We start from the raw sequence: 14,269 nt of genomic DNA, 5'->3' as shown, positions 1-14,269 counted from the left end.
GGCAAGAGTCCCGAGGGGGAGCTTTTCTTAATATGTCATTTCCTGATGTTGATTTACCCTAGTGACTCCCCACTTTAGAGGAATTTTAGAAATTAACAATACCATTTAAATAACTTTTGAAACCGGTATCCCGGTCTACATAAGGGCGAGTGCCTCCCACACCATCCCAGGATGGGAGTCCTGGCATGGGAAGGCCGGGTGGGAGTTAGTTGCTTCCTGGAAGCTGGAGAAGCTCATGGGGGCAGCTCACCTCGAGCCCCGCTCTGGGACACACGTTTCCTCCCAGCCCTTCAGAGAGCAGCCCTTCCTGAGGAGCAGCAGTCCAGGGCAAGGCGTGGCGGGGCTGGGCACTTCCTCGTGTGAATCATTGTGATCAAGCACAAATAGATCTCTTTTCGCCATCTGTGACTTCACCCCTCCACTGCTTTGTGGTCACCTTTCTCCTGAAGCCCTGCCTTAGGGAAATGGTTAAAATAAGTCAACACTTCTGTTTGCCTAGTGCTTTCCTGCATTCAGCAGCTCTCACACATGACCTTGTTTAATCTTCGTCATAACCTCGTGAGCTGAGAGAAGGCAGGTGTTCTCAGGATGCCCCCTCCAGTAAAGCAGGTCAGACAGGCATTCTTGGGCTGTCTTTAAGGAGGAAACTTACAGCTATGTGTTTGCATGTCTATTTTCTTTCTTCCTTTCTTCCTCTCCCTTTTTCTCTTTCTTTTTTTCTTTCTCTTTCTCTCTCTTTTTGTTACTAGATTCACTGTGGAACATGAAGGTGAAACCCGTTGCATGCTGCTTCCCTCTTATCTGAGCTGATTGGAAAAGACTAAGTTGGCCAGGCGCAGTGGCTCACGCCTGTAATCCCAGCACTTTGGGAGGCTAAGTCGGGTAGATCACTTGAGGTCAGGCTTCGAGACCAGGCTGGTCGACATGGTGAAACCCTCATCTCTACTAAAAATACAAAAATTAGCTAGACGTGGTGGTGCACGCTTGTAATCCCAGCTACTTGGGAGGCTGAGGCAGGAGAATCACTTGAACCCAGGAGGCAGAGGTTGCAGTGAGCCAAGATCAGGCCACTGCACTCTAGCCTGGGCGATAAGAGTGAGATTCCGTCTCAAAAAAAAAAAAAAAATGGAAAAAGAAAAAGACTTAAGTTATGTCTGCCTTTGAGAGCAGAACGTGTTTCGGTGGATAGGCCAGCTTTACTCGCATGCTAGCTTGCTAGCTTGCCCTTCCAGGGTTTTTGGTTTTTTTCTCTTATTTTTCCTTGTGGTTGGGAGAAGCAAGAAAACTGATATAACGCAAGACAGGTGTCACGGCTCAGAAGAAGAGGTCATGGGGTGAAGATCGGAGGCCTTGATCACTGTGCCTTGCTCAAAACTATAACAACAAATAAGAGAAATGTGTTATGAGTGTTGAAGAAGAAAGTTAGTTGCTCCTTAAAAGTATGCAATTCCAGCTTTTTTTTGTTTTAACCTCATTGCCCCAGTGAACCAACCAACTCCCAAGGACGTGTCCTCTGGGCAGAACTGGTTTGACACTAGGCCAAGTATCAAACACCACATTGATGGTGTAGGGATGATTGTTATGAAATCTTTAGAAGCTATCCTGAATACTAATTTGGGAGTCTGGATGACACAACTGCTGTGTTACCTAAGAACACTCTCTCTCTCAACTATTTTTCCTATTTAGGTAACCAGAGAAGACAAAGACCTGCACAGAAAGATCCACCAGATCATTCAGCAGGACTGCCAGAAACCAAATCGTAAGTGGCATATAATGTACAAGTGACACCCTGGTGCCCTGGAAGGGGATACTGTCTCCCGGGGAGCACTGGATGGAGAGTCAGGAGACCTGGGACTTTTCCCAGTAATGACTTGGAAAGGCGATAGTCAAAGTACCTGCCCTCCCTGAGCCTCCATCTCCTCTCTAAACAAGTGTTAGGCTAGCACAATTGTTGTAACCTTGGCTATACATAAGATTCAGCCTTGGAGCTCTCTCAACGTTCAGAGCCCAGATTCTACCCTGGGGATTCTGTTTCTATAGAGGATGAGCTGGGGGCTAGACAGGGAATTCTGATACAGTGAGGTAAGGTCACCACACTAAGACGTTTTGATGTCATTCTGCTTCTCATGTTCTCTCTGATTTGTGTTATTTCCTATTTCATGCTTGCCCCTTTTCTTTGAACACAAACCTGACATTTCCCTCTATTCTGACATCAAAGTCTTTCAGTGTTGGAAGGACTGGTTCTAGACATGACAGTTTATGAACGGTGTAATTCAGTCATCTTGGAAACTGATAATTTGCAAAAGAAATGGTTTAGAACATGGTTTTAGTAGAGTTAGTTCAGCCCCTAGTGGTTAGACTCTGAAACTGTAGCTAGTCTGACAAGGAATAATACCATTTACACACTAGTTAGAAAGAGAAGAAAGCATTAGTCCCATCTTTAAATGCTATGTAAACTGACCGATCTTAAAGGTGACTTTTCAAAGTCTAGCTTTTGCAAACACGTACTATAATAAGAAGTGTTTAAAAGGTTTGTTGATGACCCCAAGTCCCTGATCTGCCAGTGAACTCCACCTCCAGTCCTTCGGCCCATACATCCCTGGGGCCTGGCCCTGTGCCAGGTTGAGTCAGTGGGTGAAGCTGGGCCAGGTTTCCAGCCCCAGTATTTATGGTAGACAGCCCTAGTTAACCTTTAAGAAGCCATGAGGTCGGATCCCAGAGTGGTGTAACAGCAGCTCTTAAACTCAAAGCAATGTATTATTTCAATGCAAGTGAATGGACTTTGTTCACTTCATTCAGAACAATAAGAACAAATATCCTTCAGTTGAGGGAAAAGTCCATCTGTCCGCAATTGAAGGAGCTTTTGAGAGCAGTGCAATGTGGGATTCCTCAGCCAAGAAGGGTTGAGAAGATGCTCCCAAGATAACATCGATGCAGTCACCCTAGTCATGGGCCTCCTGGCCAGATTCTTATTTTCATCGGCATTAGGAATAGAATGGATTGAACCCTAGGGCTCCTAGGGCTAGTAAAGCACATGAAAAGAATTCACATTTCATTTGGACTTGGCTCTCTGAAGTGTCTTGAAAGTGGCAGGTTTAACATCTACATCTACCCATAGCTCATCAAGTGGACAGGCCCTGCCACTCAGTCTGTGAATGGGAGCCTCTAAAAGCCACTAGCCAATCACCTGGCCCTCTACACTCCCAGGAGCCGAAATCTGAAGCCTGAATTAGTGACAATGCTGATAAAAGATGTAAGAACTGTGTTGGAACCTGCACCCCACTTCATAATGTCATAACATGGCAATTCAGAATAGTAATATATGTGCCTCATAAAAAGCCAAGCAGTGCAAAAATACACACCAAAAAGTCAGACTCCCTCCCAGCACTGAGCCCCAGCTTCTGTGTTCTCCTCTCCAAAGGCAGTGGTTGTTATTAGTTACTTGTATATCCTGTTGGATATGTGTTCTCTATCAAGGATAAACTATACAGATATGTACTTACAAACATATCTGTATTATTTATCCTTGATAGAAAACACAAGGGAAGGCCGGGCGCAGTGGCTCAAGTCTGTAATCCCAGCACTTTGGGAGGCCGAGACAGGCGGATCACGAGGTCAAGAGATCGAGACCATCCTGGCTAACACGGTGAAACCCCATCTCTACTAAAAAATACAAAAACTAGCCGGGCGAGGTGGCGGGCGCCTGTAGTCCCAGCTACTCGGGAGGCTGAGGCGGGAGAGTGGCGTAAACCCGGGAGGTGGAGCTTGCAGTGAGCTGAGATCCGGCCACTGCAGTCCAGCCTGGGCGACAGAGCGAGACTCCATCTCAAAAAAAAAGAAAAAAAAAAAAAAAAAGAGAAAACACAAGGGAAGTTTAGCCGATGATATACATTGTCCCACACCTTGTATTTTAGATCTAACATTGCCTTTTAGAGGTCATTTGCCAACAGTACACATAAAAGTGTCTACGTCTTTTCATTAGCTGGACAGTATGCTGTTATACATGTAGGTAAATATCCAACCCTCGATCTAACCATTCCTACTGTGCCTTTAGTTCCTTTCTAACCTTTCATACAGAATATAGCCTGGAGTTTTTCCTTGTCAGGATGATTGGTAGAAGGACTCGAAGTCATTTATGAGTGTCTCACAAAGGCTCACCCTTCAATAATGAAAGGACTGTGAACATCAAGCCTGTCTTAAGTCCCTGAAGGATTGATATTTGTTTTCTGAAGATGGGCAGTGTGGTGGCATTGTGAGGAGCTGTGCTCTGGAGCCACCTTGCCTAGGTTTGAATCCCAGCTCTGCCACTTGGTAGCTGTGTAACATCGGGCAAGTGTCTCGGGTTCTTTAAATGCAAAGTGGGGATAATAATAGTACCTACACGATGGGTTTTTATAAGAAGTCAATGAATGGGCATTTAGAAAGTTAGAAGAGTACTCAGTGCATAATTGAGATCCAAAAAGTGTTAAATAAAAATGAAGTTCTTTTCTAATGGCACAAGTGGTAGCCCCTAATTCTCTAGCCTGGAGGCCTGAAGGCTCACCTTCTACTTGGTTTATTGATCTGGAAGGAAGCAGTTTCAGAGATAATCTGTATGTGGATTTTGCTCTATTATTGTTGGAGTAAAGTTGACAAAATCTGGATTTTGGCTTTCAGTATGGGTACAATAATGGCAAATTATCCAAAAAGAAAGAGTTCTATGCTGAACATGTCTTTTTATCTCTAACTTTTTACCTGAAAATGTTCCAATTTATCAAAAAAAGTTAAAAGACTGCTACACTAAACACTGATATACCCTTCACCTAGACTGACTAAAAGCTTCAGTTTGTATTTGCTGAGCATGGGGACCTTCTCCTGTTTGATCACCAAATCATTTCACACCTAAGAAAATGAACATTTGGTGAGTTCCAAAACGGCAGCCTTTCACTAAATGTTCCTTTATACCATTAGCTTTCCAAAAATCTCCCGTGTATTTAGCTCAGGTTCATTTTTTACTAACCCAGAGCTGGAGAGAAGTGCTGCTTTTGGTAGAAACTGAGTACCATATGACACTCCTCATACTGGAGGATTTTTTTTTAACTTATGACAAACTTTTAAAAAAGAATTAAAGAAGTTTAACCTTTTGTAGTTATAGTAGTAGGTTATATCTAAAATGTATCTTTATGTCACTTGGGTCTCTAGAACATCAGCATTTGTGCTATCTGGTGGAGGTATGATGGGGTATAGTATGAATCAGGCTGCATGCGAAAGTTCTTGGGAAAATATAAGGTGCAGTTATCACCGCTCATAGAGATCCATCATGAGATAACTATGTCTGCCAGGCAAACACTTTTCAGAAAAGTCTGCTTCGGCTTGTGGGTTTGTTCCAGAAGAGTCGAATTACGTAATTGAACTAACCACTGGGGACCTCCTTGCTGGCCTTTCCTACTTTTACTGTTTTCTAATAATTTCTCACTTAGAGAAGAATCTAAGGCCAGGCACAGTGGCTCACTCCCATAATCCCAATGCTTGGGAGGATTGCTTAGGCCAGGAGTTTGAGACCAGCCTGGGCAACATAGGAAGACCCTGTCTCTACAAAAAATAAAAATTAAAAATAGAGAGGAGTCTAAGTTCACATTACCCATGTGACTGGAAATCACTTTTGAACAGCCTCACCAGATAACCCTCAGCAGAACAGCCTTTCTGAATAAATAGTTGAAGGCCTCTGAGACAGTCAGCATCACTGCTTCGGGCCCCACGGGTGCCTGTAAGTCATCTTGAGCCCTGGGTCCAAGCATCCAAGCCTTGCAGAAACTAAAGGCTGAGCAGCACTAAATTGCTTGTGCTTCTCCCTACCGTGTGCAGGTCTGTGTGGTTGGAGCCCCTCACCCTCCATCATCAAACCTATCCTCGCTTGCTGGTCAGCTCTTCCTCCTTGAGAGGCTTTTCTTCTTGGGAAGAGCTGAGTTCCTTCTCTAGAGCAGGAACTAAGTTACATTCATCTTCTTGGGTTATGGATATGATGAACCAAATCATAGTAGTTCCCCCTGGTCTCTCATCCACACAGCCACCCTGAGAAGGAGGTGGTTTTGTTCCCGGGAATGACTTTGTACCAGTTGTAGAGCCAGGGCTTGAATTCAGGTATGGTGGACTCCAGTGGCAGCTCTCAGTCTGCCGAGCTCTACTTGCTCCTCCTTGCTCAGCACTGCACACATAGTAGGTGTTCAGGAAGTCTATGGAGTGAATGTTGAAGAAACAGCCTGGAAGTGTGGACGCCAGCAATCCCAATCGGGAGGAGTAATGAGTGGACACAGCCACTAGAGGTCAGAATTTAGCAAATCTTTGTTAGCCCGGGAGCAGTCTCTGAACCTTAGGGTTGGAAAGGGCCTTGGAAGTGGTTTTCACGACAGCTGAGAACACTGAGGCCTAGGGATGACTTGCCCAAAGCTACAGAAGTGCACCAAACGTTGAACCATGCTTTGCCTTACACTGCAACACCTCTTCGAGCACCTTCCTGAAGCCTAAAGCATTTTTCATCTGAAAACAACTTTCAGTGACTGTGTGGAGCACCTTTTGTGTGCCAGGTGGTACTGGGTATACAGCAGAGAGAGACCATACCTGGCCCTACCATGGAGTTTTAAACTGTGACAACTGGAGGGGGTTTGCTTTTGGTAAAGAAGTTTGACTTTGACTCAAAGTTAGAAATATATTTTACATCATGACCCAATAAATTATATAATTCTAATGCATAAGATATATATGGAATAAAGTTTCATGAATTAATATGTATCCAAATTACAATGCAAGATATTCTGTAATGTTCTATTTCTGCTCTCTTTTAGTTTGGTAAGAAAAAGAATGCTGATCGCAACCTACAAAAATTGGTTTCATGATCCCCTAATAGGCACAACCCTCAGTTTGACTACTGCCGACCTAAAAGGAAGGAGCTGAGGCAAAATTAATACAAGTAGAGAGCTGATTTGGGCCAAGTTTCAGGATTGCAGCTGGGGAGCACAGATTCAGGTTTCTCTGAATATACACTCTGATGAGCAGCAGTGATAAGTGGATTTTTTTTTTTTTTTTTGAGATGGAGTCTCACTCTGTCACCCAGGTTGGAGTACAGTGGTACAATCTCAGCTCACTGCAACCTCCGCCTCCCGGATTCAAGTGATTCTCCTGCCTCAGTCTCCTGACTGACTAGGATTACAGGTGCACGCCACCACACCTGGCTAATTTTTGTATTTTTAGTAAAGACGAGGTTTCACCATGTTGGCCAGGCTGGTCTCGAACTCCCAACCTCAGGTGATCCACCCACCTCAGCCTCCCAAAGTTCTGGGATTGCAGGCGTGAGCCATGCGCCTGGCCCATAAGTGGATTTTTAAAAGCCAAAAAGGAGGACAGAGTTGATACAAAGTTGTTTGTCAGGAATTCTCATTGGTTTATAGATAACATTGATTGGTGACTGGCTATACATTGTTAAGCTATAGAGTGTGGATTATAGTGTTCAATTTCACATAATTAGGCTAATTTATAACTACTTGTGCCAATAGCAAGCAGTTTCCAAGGTGAATGCATAGTGAGGAGTAGAGCGTGATTGCCGTTTCATCGTCGTGTCTCTCAGGGCCTGATAATTAAAAGGACTTGCATTCTTCCTATTTTATTTTCTCATTACCAGTGTTTGGGTCATTGATTTCAACTAGGAAAGAGGTTGTTAACTCTGAGTTTGTATTGTTGTGTGCCAGATGGTCTTAGTTTTGGGCAGAGGATAAGGGGTTACTAGGAATACAACTATCACAGATGAGACTTTTGGAAGCCAGGAAGAGAAGAATGAGAACAGGCCAAAGGTAGGAATCCCTTCTCACCAGGCAGCCCCATCAAATCAGGACTTAGAGGGAAGCATACGGAGGCTGCAGCAAACCAGCTCTGCTGTGAGTCTCAAGAGGGCTCCCCCCTGAGAAGCTAGAGGTTTGGCACTGAATAGGTTACACTTATACATGTAATTACCCCAGAGAAAAAAGTTTATCAAGCACTAAAAATCCACTAGGTTATGGATTAAAAAAAAAAAAAAAAAAAAAAATCTTTGATTGGGAATCCTTGAAGGTTGAAGTTCAGAGTCCCTGAGCAGTGGCTCCACGTCGCCGTGGTGACATCAGGGGCCTGAGAACAGGTGTTTCTGTTTTGTTTTTGTGATCATATAGATAATGCATCTCAGACTTTAATGTGCATAAGGATCATCTGGGGATCTGGTCAGAATGCAGGTGCCCAGACAGGAGGTATGGAGAGGACAGAGGAGGGCCTGACAGTTGTGACCGCGCTCAGCCACCCGCCTTTTTCCTGCAGACATGGAGAAGGGCTGTCACTTCCTGCACATCTTGGCCTGCGCTCGCCTGAGCATTCGCCCCGGCCTGAGTGAGGCTGTGCTGCAGCAGGTTCTGGAGCTCCTGGAGGACCAGAGTGACATCGTCAGCACAATGGAGCACTACTACACGGCGTTCTGAGCAGAGACACGCAGACCAGCTGAGGAGGACAAAGATAAGGTGGCGTTCACTCCCAGGCTCTGACTTTCAACATCATGCAGGGGCTTGTCTGTCTGGAGGCAGTTTCCTCATAATAAACTATAAAATATGGTCATTTTGGGAATGGGATTTGGCATAAATGTGGTTGGCTGCCTTCTGTCTGCTGTGTCCTTGGGGTACAATGACTTTGATCTCAGCCATGACACAACAAGAAAACCCTCCCGGTTGACCTGGCTGGACTGCGCATTGTTCGCAGAGCAGAATGGGGAGGAAACAGTGTTGGCAGCTTAACTGATGTGTGTGGTTGGAGTCTCTACCATGGCAAAGGGACACCACAGGGTAGTGAACATTCAGGAACTGAAGGGCATATGGCCTGATCACACAGTTCCAAGCTTTTCAAAACTTCAGGTTATCAGAGACCTTCCTGTGGGCCTCTCTTGATGGCTAAGAACCAGTTTAGGGGAGTAGTTCTCTCTGGATGAGTGTCACTTGCTTACAGTTTCTGTGACTCAAGTACCAGCAGTGGGGTTGAGACCTGGGTTGATGTTATTTACAAGCCTGCCCAGAGATGGGAATAAACAGAGATCCACGGCATGACTATATGTTTGTCATTTTCCTTTTATTTCCTTGGGAATCGAAAGGTGTCCCAGTACATTTCCCTGCACTTGCAGAGGTGCATGACTAAATACATTGTCCCTCAATGCCCCTGAAGATCACAGAGACAGTCAGCCAATTGCCTGGCAGGCAGTAGATGTTATTTTCAGGGTTGCCGCTGAGTGTGCAGGATGTGCTGACACCATCCAGACAAAGACTCGGTATGTGCCCAGACAGGTGATGGAGTCATGCTTTTGCTCAGAATGACAAGGTAAAGGAAAAACATCTGAGGTATGTTGTAGGCCTGTTCTGACAGCAAAATGACAAATCCAGCCAGCCAAAATAAAGTGTGGAGAAAGATTTGGAGTTAATTACAGTCATTTAACAGAAGGCACTGCCTTCGTCTGCCGCATTTGCTCTTGATGTAATAAGCTCTTCGTGGCTCAGCTGGAGATCCTTTAGGCCTGGAGAGTTGCTCCTCTCTCCATGGAAACAGGACAGTCTTTATACACAGAAGTCTGCTGCAGCTGGATATGTCAGGCTGAGAGCTAGGACCAGTGGATTGCCTCCTGTCATAGACTTTTGGCAAACCTGTGCTGATTTCTGAAAGTGATTATGTGGCTGCCCTGCATCTTCTCTGTGTACAGAAGGGTCCCTAGAATAGAGTCTGCCTGGAATGATGTCCTGGGCAGTTCTTCCTTGAGGTCAGCAGCTCTTCCACGTTGAATGCGTCTTTGATTAGTGGGGCTGCCCAGCAAGGAGTCCAGAATCAGAAGGTAAAAAGGGCATACCCTTGCCTACAGCAACTCTGCTCTTAAGGGTTTATCTCAGGGAGATGACCACACCAGTGTGAAAGGATGATTGCACAAGATGCTCATTGCTGTGTAATCTAGAATTCTATATTGGGGAAAATATCTATAGGGAAAAAGTTAATTACGGTTCTTGGGCACAATGAAATGCTATGCAGCCATGAAAAAAATGAATGCAGACAGTGTTGCCATGGCATACTGTCCCCAATAGATTTAGTGGGAAGTAGATAGAGTTATAGATCTGTTTCTATAGGATAACACCATTATCTACAGCTCCCTGTGTGTATGTATATATCCGTAGAGAGAACGTATATTTCTGCATGGAGGTCTTTATAAATGTAGCACATGTGTATATATACATACAGTCGACCACTCCCTTCTCCTGGAAGTACTTTCCGCATTGGGCTTTCAGGACACTGAGCTCTCTGGTTGCTCCTTCTCGGGTTCCTTTGTTCAGTGCTCTGCCTCCCTGAGGGCTCAGTCCCAGACCTCTTTTCTATCTGGCTTGCTCCCTGGGGGGTCTCCAGCAACCACATGGATTATACCACCTACATGCTGTCCAACTCCTCAATTTAAACCCAAAATGGGCCTCTTCCCTAAACTGCAGACCCCTATATCCAGTTTGCTACTGACATATCCACTTAGGTCTCTAATGGACATCTCAAACTTCATAGGCCCAAAGCCAGGCTCCCAATTACTCCTGACCCCAGGCTTGCTCCTGATAGCAACGTGAGGCAGCCAAATGCCTAGGCAGAGAGGGGCGGGTCCCAAATGAAACCCCACGTTCAAGTGAAGAACAGCCTGAAGGCTAAAAGACCAGACTGCTGGTCCTGGATGAAACCCACCACCCAGAGTGGGAACTTCTGTTCCTGTTTGCCCACCCTTTCCCAATCGATTCTTTCTGAATAAACGCCTTAACCAATCGAATGTTGCCTTTTCCAATAATACCTATTGCCTGCCCCTCCCCCATTCTGAGCCCATAAAAAGACCCGGACTCAACTGTATTAGGGGGACTTTCCCGCCTTTGGGTAGGGGGACCACCCCCGTGTCCCCTCTCTGCTGAAAGCTGTTTCATCACTCAATAAAACTCCCAGCTTTGCTCATTCTTCCACTGTCAGCACATTCTCATTCTTCTTGGGCGCTGGGCAAGAACTCAACCAGTGTGTAAGCCATACTTCGCCCAGGCGGGTGAAGTGGGCGGGCCGTCTCCTGCAGCAGGTAGCATTATCAAGCAAGGCCCAGGCGGGGTGTCACCAGCCAGAGGTCCCTGGCTTGCAAAGTAACCGAGAAAAAAATGCTGTGCCACTCCTTTGGAAAATTTCCCTGATTCAGGAAGAGGCAGCTCCATCATCCAGTTGCTCAAACCGAATCCGTTGGCTTCTTTCTATCATACCTCATATCCAATCTGTCTGTAAGTAATTTGGCTCTACCTTCAAAATATCTCCAGAATCTTAACTGCTTCTCCCTCCTCCCGGCCTCCTGACAGTCCTCCCTGCTTCCACCCCGGCCCGTCTTGGGCTGTTCACAGCACAGCAGCTGCTGCCACCCTGTTACGCTCCCACTCTCCTACAGCCTTTGGTCTTGCCCTAGGTAGGAGCCTGAGGCTGCACAGAGGTCAGCACAGCCCCGCTTGCCCTGCCCTCCTGCCATCCCAGCCTAGCTGCATAGGCCTTGCTGCACACACGCCTCGGCATATTCCTGCCTTAGGGCCGGTGCTCCCACTGTTTCCTCTTCCCAGGTAAGCAAGTGAAGTGCCTCCTTCTGCCCTCTTTCCAGTCTTTACTTGAGTGTCACCTTCTCAGCAAGGCCTGCCCTCATTCCTCTTTCGTTGTTTGTAACCTGCCTCCTGTCCCCCTTCCTAGAACTCCCTTTCCTACTTCATTTTTCTTCGCAGTGTTTGATACTGCCTAACACACTCCATGGTTTCTTACTTGCCCTATTTATTATTTTTCCCCAATAGACAGAATGTTCCATGACGGCAGAATTCTCTGTTTTGTTTCCTTCCATGTCCCTAGCACCTAGAACAGTGCCTGACACATCTCCTAAGCAATACGACCAATAAGTGTGTGTGTGTCTGGCTGCCTTCCAGCTGCCAGTGTCTGCCTCTGGGCTGCCAGTGTCTGCTTCCTGGCTGCCAATGTCTGCCTCTTTCCTGAGGGCAGCGATTGGGGAAGGTGCTTTCTCGCACGTCTTAGTAGGCTGTGCAGGCTGGAAGTGCTCAGAAGTCACACCCCCAGGGAGCAGCCTCAGCCAACAGCACCTTAGGTATAAATGCCCCAGCTCCCTCGCCCTCAGGTAAGCATTGCCAAGGCACATGTTCCACACTCTTTTCCAGAGTTCCTCTGTGGGACTGAGCACCATCCATCCACCCACAGGAGCAGCTAACCTGATAACTACCAGCCTCACCCTCCCTGCCTTACTTCCCTGTTCCTCTTTACCACATGCTGACCTCCCAAATGCATTTCTTGCTTTCCGGTCTCTGTCTCAGGATTGGCTCCTGGATGAACACAAACACTGTGTTCACAAATGTATTTGGGAAATGCTGGATGAATAATTATACACATCAGACAGATTACTAGAAATGTTCACCAAAGGGATGCACGTGTTACCTCTGCATGGTGAGATCTCAGGTGCTTTTTACCCCACATAGCTATCCTTTGGCAGTTTTATAATTAGCAAATGCTCACCCTTCCACCGTCAGTACATTCTCATTCTTCTTGGGTGCTGGACGAGAATTCAACCGGTGTGTAAGCCAGACTCGGCCCAGGTGGTCTCAAACTCCTGACTCCTTACATAATTTCTACCACACTCATGTAACCTGAAACATGAGTAAACCAAAAATGAGGTAGGCCTCTGTCTTCTACAGCAGCATCAGAACTCTAAGAACATGAGGGACTCTTAGAAAACTCTCTGGAGCTAACCACAGTTGGGTCACAGCTCACGTACTGAAGACCAGCCAGAGGGTTCCCCTGAAAAGGAGGGAAACTGAGCAAACATTCTCCAGTTCTCTTGGTGTGCACGTGTTTCAGGAGGTGTGAACCCCACATGTAGCTTATGTAGGCAGGAAGACAAATAGTGCTACTGTCTGGTCAAGGATTTGTTTGAAGAGCCATGATTATCCCCATATGGTAAGCTACCAGTGCTCCGCATCCCTGTAAGACACTTCTTTCTCATTACTTTCTCCTCTGATGGTGTGCCAGGACGCTGGCCGAGAGAAGCCAAGTGGAAAGAAGGCTGTTCAGTGACGAGGAACCTAAGACTTAGTGCCAAGGACTGAAACCAAGTAAACTTGTAATTTTCCATGATGGAAACATCTACGCTTTCTCATTAGTGGCCTTTACAGCAGTTACCCCAAAGAAGTGTCTCATTGTTTTCTTACTACATTTATGTGAAGCATACAGGCAAACTCAGAAAGACTGTGATAAGACTCACCAGAGATGCCTGCACAGGTGCTGGGGGAAAAGCAGGACCATCCTGGAGGGAGATGGTGTCTGTGGACAAAGAACTCTGCAGTGGTTCTTATTTGCATGACTTCCACTGGTGGAGGCTCTAAATATGAGCTCAAACTCCCACGTAAGTGAGTTTTCATTATAATCCAGAATTTCTTTAACATCAGCCTACTTCTATTGAACTTGCACTATCATCTGTTAGCCTCTACTATATTTATTAAATAAACCTAAATAGGTAAATCACAGTACAGCAAAAGGTTCTGTGTTCCCCAGAATTCTAAATCAAACTCCAAATTCCTGAAGAGGCGCTAGTCGTTTCCTATATGTCAAATTTAAATGATAGGTTTTCATTTTGGAACATAAAGAGAGGGATTTTGAAGACCACAGCATAGCCCTGGGGTTTTTGGATAGAGATAATAAAGAGACAATCAGTTCTCAAACAGATTTGAGAAAATGTCAGTGTGAACTGGTGAAAAATCTGGGTTGGAAATAGTGCCGTTTTATTAATTCAGGTCTACCCAGTGGTCTTTATTAAACCTGAATTACCATGAAGGAACCAGTTTCTGCTCTTAGGGAATTTGCTTTAATAAGAACTAATTGTGTATCAGTTACTAGTATCATTTAATTATTATGTATTTATCATTTAATATTTAGGTGATGTAAAAGTACTTCAACACAAGAGAATTGAAAACATGGCCACACAAACACTTGTAAGCAAATGTTCACAGCAGCATTATTCCTAATAACCAAAAAGTAGAAACAACCCAAATGTCTATCAGTCAGTGAAGGGATAAACAAAAAGTGGGCTATCCGTACAATACAACATTACTCAATGAAGTACTAATATATACTAAAGTATAGTGAACCTGGAAGAAATTAAGTGCAAGAAGCTAGACACAAAAGACCACATGTTGTATGATTC

General features: G+C 45.4%; 3 protein-coding genes across 4 annotated transcripts in view; 1 reads left to right on the top strand and 2 right to left on the bottom strand.

The window, feature by feature from the left end:
* STN1 (STN1 subunit of CST complex) overlaps positions 1 to 8,619 on the top strand; it is a 36,223-nt gene extending 27,604 nt beyond the window's left edge. For both annotated transcript variants that reach the window (XM_050804914.1, XM_050804916.1), the window contains exons 9-10: positions 1,687 to 1,759; positions 8,320 to 8,619. In XM_050804914.1, coding sequence (XP_050660871.1) covers positions 1,687 to 1,759; positions 8,320 to 8,477 — 231 coding nt within the window. In that variant the 3' untranslated portion in view covers positions 8,478 to 8,619. The remainder of the gene's footprint in view (positions 1 to 1,686; positions 1,760 to 8,319) is intronic.
* The window catches only part of GSTO1 (glutathione S-transferase omega 1), a 584,823-nt gene that overhangs the window by 382,680 nt on the left and 187,874 nt on the right, over positions 1 to 14,269 (bottom strand). The window lies entirely within an intron of this gene.
* Positions 1 to 14,269, bottom strand: part of SFR1 (SWI5 dependent homologous recombination repair protein 1) — a 296,645-nt gene that overhangs the window by 236,907 nt on the left and 45,469 nt on the right. The window lies entirely within an intron of this gene.

The sequence above is a fragment of the Macaca thibetana genome, chromosome 9 (genome assembly GCF_024542745.1).
Source record: "Macaca thibetana thibetana isolate TM-01 chromosome 9, ASM2454274v1, whole genome shotgun sequence".
In the NCBI taxonomy this organism is placed as follows: domain Eukaryota; kingdom Metazoa; phylum Chordata; class Mammalia; order Primates; family Cercopithecidae; genus Macaca; species Macaca thibetana.
This window is presented reverse-complemented; position numbering and strand designations above follow the sequence as displayed.